General features: G+C 40.9%; 1 protein-coding gene across 1 annotated transcript in view; it reads left to right on the forward strand.

Moving 5' to 3' along the window:
* Positions 1 to 13,287, forward strand: part of ERGIC1 (endoplasmic reticulum-golgi intermediate compartment 1) — a 73,781-nt gene that overhangs the window by 32,907 nt on the left and 27,587 nt on the right. The window contains exon 3 of the mRNA XM_080997281.1: positions 5,771 to 5,843. Within this exon, the coding sequence (XP_080853407.1) occupies positions 5,771 to 5,843 (73 nt within the window). The remainder of the gene's footprint in view (positions 1 to 5,770; positions 5,844 to 13,287) is intronic.

Raw genomic sequence — 13,287 nt, forward strand, 5'->3', positions numbered from 1 at the left:
CATCAGTAAATACCAACCCTGCCCCTTTTAGTTACACCCTTAACACTTGCGGCTTCCCTCCCTCAGGGCAGGCTATTGCTTTTTAGAGACTGCTTTTGAAGAACGTGAAGTACTTTCTGGCAGGGATATCCAATAATATTTCAAAACTTGTCCGAAAACCAGAGAATTGTGGTTTCTTCCTCAGCAGAGATTTTATTAAATTAAAATTTGAAAGTGATACGATTTAATCAGAGTTGTGGTGACCTGCGTGATGTCTAGCTTGTGGTGAACTGTGGTATATGCAACAGTCCCATAAATCACCATGGGTGTTCAGCACTCCATTTTATGGCAAAAATAGCACATATGAGGCACGATTAGTTGCCAAGGGAAGTGCAAAGGTGTACATGTGCTCTAAGCAAGTCAACTTCATAAGAAAATAAACTATTGATTAGTATAAATGTGCTTTCACACTACAGTGGTACCTTGGGTTACAGACGTTTCAGGTTACAGACTCCGCTAACCCAGAAATAGTACCTCGGGTTAAGAACTTTGATTCAGGATGAGAACAGAAATCATGCAGTGGTGGCAGCAGGAGGCCCCATTAGCTAAAGTGGTACTTCAGGTTAAGAACAGTTTCAGGTTGTGGTGACAGAGGAGTTTAAAATTGAAAAAGGAACACGACAGGGGTGCCCCTTATCACCCTTGCTATTTATTTCTGTCCTGGAGGTGTTGCTTAACTTGATTAGGAAGGATCAGCAGGTGCAAGGAATACAGGTCGGAGGAAAACAATATAAACTGAAGGCTTTTGCAGACGATTTGGTTTTGACATTACAGGAGCCAGAATCTAGCACAAAAAGAGCTTTAGAACTAATTTCTGAGTTTGGTCGGGTGGCGGGATTTAGGTTAAACAAACAAAAAACCAAGGTCTTGGTAAAAAACTTGACACCTTCAGAAATAGATGGGTTTCAAAAGGAAACAGAATTAAATGTGGTTAAAAAAGTGAAATACCTGGGAGTTAACTTGACCGGGAAAAATTTGAATCTATTTAAAGACAACTATGGAAAATGTTGGACCGAAATCAAAAAGGACCTAGAAATTTGGTCAAGATTGAAACTTTCCTTGTTGGGAAGAATTGCTGCCGTTAAGATGAATGTATTGCCAAGAATGTTGTTTCTGTTTCAGGCCCTGCAGATCGTGGACAGAGTAGAGTGTTTTGGAAAGTGGCAGAGGGACATTATGAAGTTTGTCTGGCAGGGCAAAAAGCCCAGAATAAAATTTAAAATATTAACAGATGCAAAGGAAAGAGGGGGATTTGCCCTGCCGGACTTAAGGTTGTATTATGAAGCTGCATCCTTCTGCTGGATGAAAGATTGGTTTTTGTTAGAAAACACTGATGTCCTAGATCTGGAAGGGTTTAACAATGCTTTTGGATGGCATGCATATTTGTGGTACGACAAGGTGAAGTCTCACAAGATGTTTAAAAACCATATTGTCAGGAAATCTTTGTTCATTGTCTGGACTAAATACAAGGACTTAATTGAAAATAAGACTCCGAGGTGGTTATCACCGATGGAGGCTAAGGCCACAAAAATACTTAATATGGGGGGTGGCTGGGCAAAATATTGTGAAATAATAGAAAGAGGAGGTGACACTTGGAGGTTGCAGAGTTTTGAAAAATTGAAAGGAAAGGTGCGAGACTGGTTGCATTATGCCCAAATTTTAGAGATCTTTAAAAAAGATAAAAAAATCGGCTTCCAGGTGGAAAAATCAGAATTAGAGTTGGAATTACTTGAACCTAAGACGAAAGTGCTTTCAAGAATGTATAACTTGTTGCTTAAATGGAATACTCAAGATGAGATGGTTAAATCAGCCATGATTAAATGGGCACAAGACATTGGATACAACATTATGTTTGAAGACTGGGAAAGGTTATGGACCACCGGTATGAAATTCACGGCATGTAGTGCCTTAAAAGAAAACATTATGAAAATGATGTACAGGTGGTACATGACCCCAGTCAAACTTGCAAAGATATACCATTTGTCAGACAATAAATGTTGGAAATGTAAGGAGGCTGAAGGAACATTCTTTCACCTCTGGTGGACATGTCCGAGAGTGAAGGCCTTTTGGGAAATGATTTATAACGAGTTGAAAAAGGTATTTAGGTATACCTTTAATAAGAAACCAGAAGCCTTCCTCCTGGGCATTGTGGGCCAGAGAGTGTTAAAGAAAGATAGAACTTTCTTTTTATATGCAACTACAGCAGCAAGAATTCTTATAGCTAAATATTGGAAGACACAGGAGCTACCCACACTGGAAGAGTGGCACACGCAACTGATGGACTACATGGAACTAGCCGAAATGACGGGCAGAATCCGAGACCTGGGAGAAGAGGCAGTGGAAGAGGACTGGAAAAAATTTAAGGACTATCTACAAAAACATTATAAGCTATATGAAAGTTGAGAATTTGCTAAGTTTGGAGGAAAACATGCTTCAGTATTGAGAATTGAAAATGATTGAAACTAAGTTATAACGGTGAAAAGTTTTAATTTGGAATATATAAGTAGATGAAAGTACAAAAACATACGAAACAAGGTATTAATTTGCTGTATAATACTCTTTTATTGTAAAGAATGCAGGGATGGAAGATTTGGGGAAGCCCAGTTGAATATGAAAAAAGATGTGGAAATGTGAATTTTCTTTTTTTTTAACTTTTTCTTTTCTTTGTAAAACTGCTTTTGTTGTGTAAATTGATGATGGATTTTGACTTTGGAAAATAAGCAATAAAAAATATTATTAAAAAAAAAAAAAAAAAAAAAGAACAGTTTCAGGTTGAGAACGGACCTCCAGAACGAATTAAGTTCTTAACCCGAGGTACCACTGTATACTTTTTTGCCTGCTATTGATACCATTCGTTCTCTTGGGCGCCACTGAGGAACTAGACAGCTCCTCACAAACTGCTGCATTCCTGTGTTCTCCTTTCTGTGCTGGTTTATCACACTTGTAAAAAAAATTTAAAAAATCTGTCACAGAAAGAAACCCACCACCGCTGCAGTGGCAATTGTCCCTCCTCCTACTAGTGCAATTGTCTCTCCTACAGAGCAGAGGCTGGTGACTTGACTACTAGACTACTGGTTTCAAGGTGCTGATATTAACTTATATGTCTTGGGACTCTAGTACAGTGGTGCCCCCAAGACGAATGCCTCGCAAGACGAAAAACTCGCTAGACGAAAGAGTTTTCCGTTTTTTGAGTCGTTCTGCAAGACGAATTTCCCTATGGGCTTGCTTCGCAAGACAAAACGTCTTGCGAGTTCTTGCGAGTTTGTTTCCTTTTTCTTAAAGCCGCTAAGCCGTTAATAGCCGCTAAGCCGTTAATAGCCGCTAAGCCGCTAATAGCCGTGCTTCGCAAGACGAAAAAACCGCAAGACGAAGAGACTCGCGGAACGGATTAATTTTGTCTTGCGAGGCACCACTGTACCTAATGAGACACCTACTTCCATATCAACTTGTTAGTGATACAAGCAATCTTCTGAGGCTCTCTGCCCCTTGAATGCCTCTGCCACTGATGGTGAGGTGGCTGGTGACAAGGGGGAGGACATTGACTGAGGTGCCCTGTTTCTAGAACTCCTCCAAAGCAGATCACTTGATACCTTATTTTTTACCATCTAGGTGCCAGGCAAACCCCATTTTATTTTCCCTGGCCATTTAACAACTGCAGTAACATTGGTGTTTGATGTATTTTAAATGCATGGTGGTTTCTGTAATAAGCCCTAGTGTTTTTTACATGCTTTAATTTTGGATTCTAGTATGTTTGTTTTTATTATTTCATTTTCATTTCACTTTTAATTTGTTTGCCGCCTTTCTATATTATCATACACAAGGCTGTTTACAAGTGGAAGAAACAACCAAACAGACAGCAAAGATTTCACATCTAATAGCAACTTTCAAATAACTTTCAAATAAACAACATATCGGGTAAAGCAGTAGTCAATAATGCATTAGAATATAATAGTAAAGAGTAAAATTAAATATCAGCGAACAATAATTAAACAGTTTACGCTTAACAGTAACAATAAAGAATTACCAAATTATAATCAATAAAAATATTGGCAAGTCACAATCCATAAAATACTCCAAAGCCATGTAAAAGGATCAAATTGAGAAACATGGGATTGCAAGCCATCCTGAAATTGTTTTGATGAAGGTGTGATGTACAGATTCTCAACTAAAAAAATGTGAAGAGATAAATTATCCTAATGGAACAGCAGTTGCTGGCAGAGACAATGGGTGAAATAAAGCTTCTTGGTTGAGGAGGGCTGCTTGACCCATCTTTTCCCCAGCCAGGGACAAGGCAACTAGTTATTTTCATTGCCCTTTTCTTCCCTGGACATTCCTTCACTGCCAGAGCAGCCACAACCTTCCTCCCTTTGGGTGCCTGGCAGCTCAACAGCCAGCCAGTAAACTATTGTTAATCAGGGAGGGTGCTTGGCAGACTGACTATGTGGACAGTAGGCGTGTCTTGAGTTGTGAAAGAGAAAGTGGCAAGGACTCCTTTCCTCTTTAAAATCACATTGCCCCTTCCCTGTGTGGGGCTGCTGGGGGGAGAGAGAGAGATAAACTCTTTCTCTCTCATTTAGTGCCATTTTCAGTGTTTCTCTGCTGCTCTTCTAAAGACTCCAGCAGGTAGTAACAGCAGGTGGTTCTAGACAGCAGCAGCAACAAAAAGCATTAAAAACTTTTTTAAAAAATTATGATACCATAAACTAGGGTAGCAGAGCTCCAACAATGACGAAAAGTTTTTGTTTTGTTCTTATCGTTAGGAAGACCTAATGAGAACAATAATGCATGTAGACTTGCCTTCACTGAAGCGAACATGTAGGCAATATCTGTGGTTTATCCTATGTTAATGCAGAAACACCACCAGTAAGAATTTGGTAAGTTGCCCCTTTTCTCTGAGTTGAAGCGTTCGAGGGAGAGATGAAGGCAAAAGAAATAATAATGAAGCCAGCGGATGATATCCAATGTTAGCCATCCTCACAGCAGACCTGTTGAAATCAGTGGCCTGAGTATGACTTAGTTGGATATCACACAGTGAGTATAGTGGATGATCTGAAAGGCAGGATATCCTGTTCAGCCATAATTCTCACCATGACGTTTTAGTCTAAATTGCTATCTTTCAGCCTAGCCTAACTCACAGGGTTGTTGTGATAATTTAAAATGGGGAAGAAGAGAACCCATGTATACCACCTCAAGCTTTGGAGGAAAGGTGTGATATAAATTATATAGATAGATGATAGATAGATAGATAGATAGATAGATAGATAGATAGGTCATTTTGGAGTTCAGGTGTGCATACACATGTGTAGAAATACTGTCAAATACTGTCTGGGGTGTTTAAATTAAATTAGCCATCCAGAGTGGCTGGGTCAACCCAGTCAGATGGGCAGGGTACAACTAATACAGTGGTACCTCGGGTTACAGACGCTTCAGGTTACATACGCTTCAGGTTACAGACTCCGCTAACCCAGAAATAGTACCTCGGGTTAAGAACTTTGCTTCAGGATGAGAACAGAAATTGTGCTCCGGCGGCAGAGCAGCAGCAGGAGGCCCCATTAGCTAAAGTGGTGCTTCAGGTTAAGAACAGTTTCAGGTTAAGAAAGGACCTCCGGAACGAATTAACTACTTAACCCGAGGTACCACTATATAGTATAATGTAATGTAATGTAATGTAATGTAATGTAATGTAATACAATATAATTAACTAACTTGTCTCCATATGTGTCTTTTCTAGTTTCTGTCTGCTGCTGTTTCTTCATATTGTTTCTCTTCCTGTCTGAGCTTACTGGATTCATAGCCACTGAAATGTAAGTACAAACTATTGTTGGCAATTCTCCTCATGTTAAAAAGTGATTGGTTAAATAATAACTCAGTTTGCAGTTATGTTATATCTAAATCTGTGTTAAGGTATGGCTGCCATACGTCCAAGAATTGGGCTGCAAAAATGACATCTGGGCAGATTTTTGCTGACTGGGGACAAGCAGTACTTACCTGACATGGTAAGCCTGAGTTTATCCAGGGAATGGATAAGCTGTGATGATGGTACCAGTTGCTGGAAACCACAGAAGAGGAGAATGCTCTTGTGCTTGAATCCCAGTTGCTGGTTTCCCACATCTGTTCAGTCACTGTGAGAGCAGGATGCTGGACTAGATGGGCCATTGACCTTATCTAGCAGGTTTTTCTTATGTACAGTGGCACCTTGGTTTACGAACTTAATCCGTTCCAGAAGTCCGTTCTTAAACCAAAGCATTCTTAAACCAAGGCGTGCTTTCCTATAGCAATGGGGGACTCAATTTACAAATGGAACACACTCAACAGGAAGCAGAACACGTTCTGCTTCCAAGGCAAAGTTCACAAACCAAAACACCTACTTCCGGTTTTGCATCGTTCTTAATCAAAGTTGTTCATAAACTAAGCTGTTCTTAAACCAAGGTACCACTGTACTCCCTAATTTTGTCTTATGCCATGCCCCCATGGCAGCCATTTTGTGACTGCTGCCCACAGTACTTTCTCAAAATTCAACAGGTGTCTACTGGTTCAAAACGGTTGCTAACTCCTGGATTAGGCAAACCCATTGTCTGATAAAGATGTGTGTTGCTGACACAAGCTTGTCTATCTGGAGGGATGTGTGATATTTTCTGAAATTCAGAAGGAGTGAGGAAAACATCAGACCTGAAGTTGAATCAGAAGTGCTGGAGACTGGTATTCTGAAGCAGGGCTTGACAGTTAATTCAATGTAGATTATTTTACTTAACAGATGACCTCAGTCTTGTTGGATATATTTTGAGGGTCTACATATCTGGGGACAGTACAAGCTTATTGAAACTGAATTATCAATCATGTTGAAAAACCGAGAGAAACACTAGAGTACAAAATAATATATTCTGGTTGACAAGGATAGATAGGCTAAAAGCAGAAGAGCACTTCTGTCCTATTAGGTCCTTCTTCAATATTTCTGGGGGCTGGGAATTGGGCATATAGTTTTGATGCTGATCATGGGTTATAGAATACTGCCAAATGTGGCTGTTCTGCAGTAACATACATATTGTAATAAATTATTTGAAAAATATATATTTTTTAACCCAAACAAAAACTAAACCCCAAATCATGTTAGTTCTTTAGACTTTAATTTGTTGACTTCCACCTTCAAGTTCTCTTCCTACAAAACCAAAATCAGGTTCCATCAGTGACATTTAACATAAATGAATCCATCATGGGTAACAGGTTACTCACTGGCATCCAGTGCTTATCATGATGAGTTCACTTTGTTTCCCGTGACACATAATTCTTTGGCTATTAGGCATTGATGAATTTTCCTAGAAAAGAGCACTTGAAGGGATAAACTGTGATGTCAAGCCTCTGAGAGAGATCCTACTCATTTGGGGCTTGATTATGGCTGAAATAAATACAGGAAGAAGGTGCTGTACTGTATGTTTTCCTGATTTCCAAATAAATACTGCATTTTATTTTTATTTTGTATTTGTATAATAGTGTGTTTCAGAGGTGATACTCCTTTTTGGTTTTTAAGTAAAGGTAAAGGGACCCCTGACCATTAAGTCCAGTCGTGGCCGACTCTGGGGTTGCGGCGCTCATCTCGCTTTATTGGCCGAGGGAGCCGGTGTACAGTTTCCGGGTCATGTGGCAGCATGACTAAGCCGCTTCTGGCGAACCAGGGCAGCGCACGGAAACGCCGTTTACCTTCCCGCCGGAGCGGTACCTATTTATCTACTTGCACTTTGAGGTGCTTTTGAACTGCTAGGTTGGCAGGAGCAGGGACCGTGCAACGGGAGCTCACCCCGTCGCGGGGATTCGAACCACCGACTTTCTGATCGGCACGTCCTAGGCTCTGTGGTTTAACCCACAGCGCCACCCATGTCCCACCCTATTCTTAGTCCCAGTTTAATGAAGTTCCAGCATATAATGTAACAAATGGCATTGGATATGTTTTGAAGGCAGTTGAAAGTAAGTGTGAGGCTGAGCTTGGCATCTGGTAATTCGGCTCCAAGACAAAAAGGCAGCGTCTAGGAATTTGGCAAATCTATTGTAGTTGTCACTGGGCACATTTTACTGCATGTCCCTCTAGGAAACCTTGGCATTTTGTTGGTACATATGATCTTTTTGCAACTGGAATGAAAATTGGAAAGACTAACGAGTATATTGTAGTTTGGAATATCAGCCTTGGGAGCAACACATACCAATCCCCCAACTCATTCCGTGTCTCACATCTGTAGGAAGAAAGGAGAAAGCACAATGACCAATATCACGAGAGTATTGTGAGGCTTGGCTAATAGTAAGGCACTTGTAGAAAACAGTAAGGATAGATCGTTACTTGGCCTAGTATTGTTACCCTGCAGGCTTTCTGCTCTGCCTTTCGCAACTGTGTAATCTTCCCCAGGCAAATTTTTCTTTCATATCGCTAATCAAAAAGTTAGGCTTGTTCATAGTTCAAATTATTATGCAGTTGTGCACTGAGGAAACTCAACCTGCTTTCCCGGTACTGGCTATTATATTGCGACTCCTTTGGTGTGTTTGTTATTGAGCAATCAAAGAAGACATTCCCCCAAAGCAACACTGTTGTGAAGTGTGGTAATGTGGGAATAGCTACGCTATTGCGAGATCCAGAGGTTTAAGCCAGAGGCATGTATAGGCCACTGATTGTTGAATGCTAGTCATTTGTAAACTCCACACATGGAATTCTGTTTTCCTGGCCCCAAGCAATGGATTTCCTTGGAAATTATATTGGCTGAATCTCAATTTTACCTGGTGTGATGCCTGCCCTCCCCCAATAATTTAACGTTATCTGGTGCTCAGATATTCTTGTGAATGTGGATTGGCCCACAAGGGTTAAAACACAATGTACAAATGCAGCAGGCTTTGTGCAGAAAGGTCAAAAGTATTGTGGAGATGTATAAGGCTTCTTAGTGTAAGTAGAACAAGCATGAAAAATGTTTCAGCCCCAGGTAAATGTGCAGCAGGGATTCCAAAAGTCTCGAAGAAGGATGCTAGGATACCACTTCTCAAAACAAAGCTTCTTTGTTAACAGCACTGAGAGCCTTTGAGCTGAAAAATGGGATAAGAAATGTTCTAAATATAACTAAATAAAACCTGGCAGATTTTGGTATGGCCCACAGAATTTTTGGAGTAGGGTTGAGATCTGCTAGAACCCATGCTATTTGATCTGGAGTCTGCTTTTGCTCACTTCACTGGTACTGATCTTAACAGCCACATATTATCTGCATCCACTGTAGGAAGCCTGGGGCAATCTATCAACAATACTGAGGCAATGGGGCAATCTATCAACAATACTGAGATAGTATGCTTTTGAACATGAGCCCCTGCAGAATTATTATGTTTGCCCCATTTTCTTATTGCAGTAAAAATTAAAGTTTACTTATGGCATGATTTCCCTTCTCTCCATTGTGCATGTCCTTGAATGGGTTTCAACTCCATTAGTAACTTTTAAGATAACATTATTTCTATAAGCACCTAGTAGTTTGTATCTGAATGGATATGGTAGAGAGATGCACTAGGGCTCCAGTTGTTCAACCCCTGGTTCTGCTGTAATACTATTCTGGTTGACTAGCATTTATCCAGCTTTCAGAATGGGGATTAAGTGTCCAGTATGTGAACTCCTATTTGCTATTTGTTGGTAGGTACTGGTTGAGCTCCCCTTTCTGTGTCCTACTCACCCAAAGCCTACAAATTTATATGGGACAGGAGAAGTAAGTGATGGTGACCATCACTTGGCCTCTACCCCTTCAGTGAACCCCCTGACCCTTGGTGCCTCCACCTCCTTCTACCCAGATAAGTTTTGGCACTTGCGGGGTGAAGGAAGCTGAGTAGCAACAGCAGGCACTTCACGTATCTATTTGATGTGTGATTGCGTGGCATGTGTTTAAAGGATCAGTCCTCTCTGGAGCGAACATACATTGGGGGACATTAATGCATCCTTGCCAGAAGTGGTATCCAGTGATAAATCTCTGAAATGGTAGCCTGTATGCCTTACTAAGGGGAGGTAGAAATTGACAGATATTTCAATAGGGCTTTGTTAAAGAATTTATTCTTTTTTTGGTTGCACTTAAATCTAACTTTTCTTCCAGGAAACGCAGAGTGGTGTGCATAGGGTTCCCAAGTGGTCTCTTATCCAGACATTGACCAAACCCAAATCCTGGTTCTCTGAGGGTAGAAAGTAGGATGACCGGATCAGTCAGAGTTCAGTATGCCTTGCTTTTGTGTGTCTGTTCTGTCCCATTTCCATATTATTATTTTTTTCCTTTTCTAAATCTGCACACAATCCTACTATCAAACTACCTACAATTTTACAAAGTGCTCTAAGGGCTGTTTTTTAAAAACAAAAACTATTCATTTTATTTAAAAAACAACAACAACAGCAACAACAGATAATAACTCCAAATGGTTAGAAATGCAACTGCTGGGGTCTCAGGGATCCCATGAGGGTCAGCTATCCTTTCTTTCCTTACAAGTTTCGACTAGTGAACCCACTTTGGAATACACCCCCCCCCCATCCCTAGTAGAAAGAAAGTTCTCCTATTAAATATTCCTGTTTTTTCTAATTGCCCCAGAGCTGAGATTAAATACCCAAATTTTGAAAGGATCAAAGTGAAATATTTCAATCGAAGGTTTCTAAAAACGTATTTGTGAGCATGTTTCAAAGGAAACTTTTCCTTCAGAGCTATTATTTTCTATTGACATGTTAAAAAAAAACCCACAAGGATGATGATGAGCGCTCTGACTCCAAGGACGGATAAAGGAAATGAGGTCAATGTTCCACATTTGGATTTTTGCGAAGTTGACGGTCACAAACAGGTACCCTGTCCCACTAAGTGAGTGACTCACGTGGTTAGGGAAATACAGCTGTAAGTGTTAAATGCCTTTGGCATTTCCTGGGCAGGATTGGTGACAGGTTGAGAGCCATCAGTAGGCACTCCTTGTAATTTTTAACGGCCTACCCTGCGTCATCTTGCTGATGCACCATAAATCAAATAACCTATTTCATAGTTAACCCAGTTCTGTAGCCTAACCGCTGGCTGTTGTTATTGTAATAGTATAACTGGTGAGAAAATAGCCACGTACTTTTTGACCTAATTAATACTCTGCAGAAGTGACTTAAAGAGTCTTTCCATACATTCGTCAATTAAGGAGGAATGAAGTAATTAGCCGAGTGTATGCCGCAACTAATTGATAGCTACACAGTGGGGTTGTAGCAAAATTTGCAGAGTTGTTGTGAGAATGGCATAAGATGAGATAGTGCCACAGCTCTTTTTGGTATTAGGAGCACCTTGTTGCTGCTAGTTACATAATTGTGAGTGACCTAGCAGCCACTGTATTTTTAAAAAGAGAAAGCCAATGGTCCATTGCAAAGTAGTTTAGTTGGTGCAGATTGTGTGCAAATCTGCGGCTGCAAGTAAAGAACTCGAGAATTGTCATAGCAAAGAGGATAAAGAGCACAACAGGTCCTTGCATATCTGTTTAAAAACCTAGTGTTTATTCTATGCACATCTTTTAAATAATTAGTTCCTTTGGTGTGTTTGTCATTAGGTTACATTTGAGGATGCATGGCGATAGTAGGTTCCTCTGCAGCAACTTCGTTTTTGTGTGAGATGGAATAAATGAACATCTAGGTCTGCAAACTTACACAGTTAAGATTTTTGAGGTTGGCCGGGTTGGCCCTTGCCAAGGGGCCAGGCCCAGGGGGGTACAAAAATTGCACCTCTCCACTCTGGCTAGGAATGGCTTGGAGCCTGCCTGGCCAACCACACACTCCCTGGGCCTCTCCTCTGCTGCTCTGGGCAGCTGTGTGAGGTGCACAGACACCTCTGGCAAGGGCACAAGGGATGGGATGGGCGGGCACCAATACAGCTCCTTGCAAAGGGTGCAGTGAGCCTTGGTACGCCTCTGCTGTGCATATTTTTAAAAAGCAGCGATTTGTGCAAAGGGGTGGGGGTAGGGAGAATGTGTGCAGAAAATATGGGATAAGATTAGGAAGCAACTGTTACACGTGATCATGAAATAGCTAGGTTTGGCTTTTGCAGAAAGAAGTTATCAGGCAAGATAACTGTACCATGCATTGCTATAAAATCACTGTTATAAATAAAAGTGTTGGGGAAAAGATTGCAGGTATGGTGCAGTGTTCATGAAGGAGGCCAGTGCCAGACTTCTTCCTAGACCATCTCCTCCAATTAGCTTGTGCTTTTGCACAATAATCACAGGGTATGAGGCAGAATGATTTTAGATCATGGGATGTGGGCTGCCTTTTCTTCTTGCATGAATCTCCGTTTTGGTTCCTTTGAATGCAGCCTGGTATTTTGTGGTAGTAGTTTGCAAACTTTCCATGATGGCTTGTCGACCAAAGAACCATTACATGTCTCTCTTGGAGGATTCTAGGGCACATTGCTCCCTGGCGTCACCTGTGTAAACAGAGAGTATGCCCTAGAACATACACTACTGTCTCATGCTGCTGCGCATTGCAGGGGGTGGGAATCAGTAATAGTAGGCAAGCTAACTTTTAGGGTGGCTTATCCAGCACCACTAATTTCTGGGGTGAAGAACCCCTAAGATGCTTCTGCAACACTAAAGAATTCCTTCAACACTGTTAGAAAATTGCTGGTTTAAAGTGAGTGTCAATTGTTCTAGTTGAGGGAGTGTGATTTAATGACTTGAAAGAAATGATGGCATTTGTCTCCTGTATTGCTTTCTTAATGGTATGACTGGCAGACCTTGGGCAAATAACTTGGCTTTTGCTTCTTCTTATGCCAAACTTTTAAAGTAAGGATGACCGTATTGGCCTGGCTGCTTCATCAGCTTAATTAATGCTCACTTAACACTTTTGAGATACTGTAATGAAAGGTGTTGCAAGATTGTGAAGTGGTTGAGTTATGCCATTCATCCTCTTCTGTGTGTGTTTGTGTGGGTTAACAGGAAGTGGAAGTCTGTGTGCTATGGTGTCAATTATGATGACTGACGCAGATGAATGTTGACATCTGACCTCCATTTTCTTTTGTACCGGTCTGAGAACTATACTTCCTTTCTTAGTTGTCCAGTCTGTTTTTTACATTCTTGATTTGAGCAATGAGCAATGACTTTTTAAAATGAGGAAGTAGCAAATATGTTTGAGACAGCATGCATTTTTAAGTAGCAAAGCAACACTGCTGTTAAAAAAAGAACTTGCCTCTTGTTCCAAACCTAGGCCTGGAAACTAAGGCCTCTGTGTCAGGCGTACCCCTCTCTTAG

Source organism: Podarcis pityusensis, assembly GCF_964106645.2.
Source record: "Podarcis pityusensis genome assembly, chromosome: 2".
In the NCBI taxonomy this organism is placed as follows: Eukaryota; Metazoa; Chordata; class Lepidosauria; order Squamata; family Lacertidae; genus Podarcis; species Podarcis pityusensis.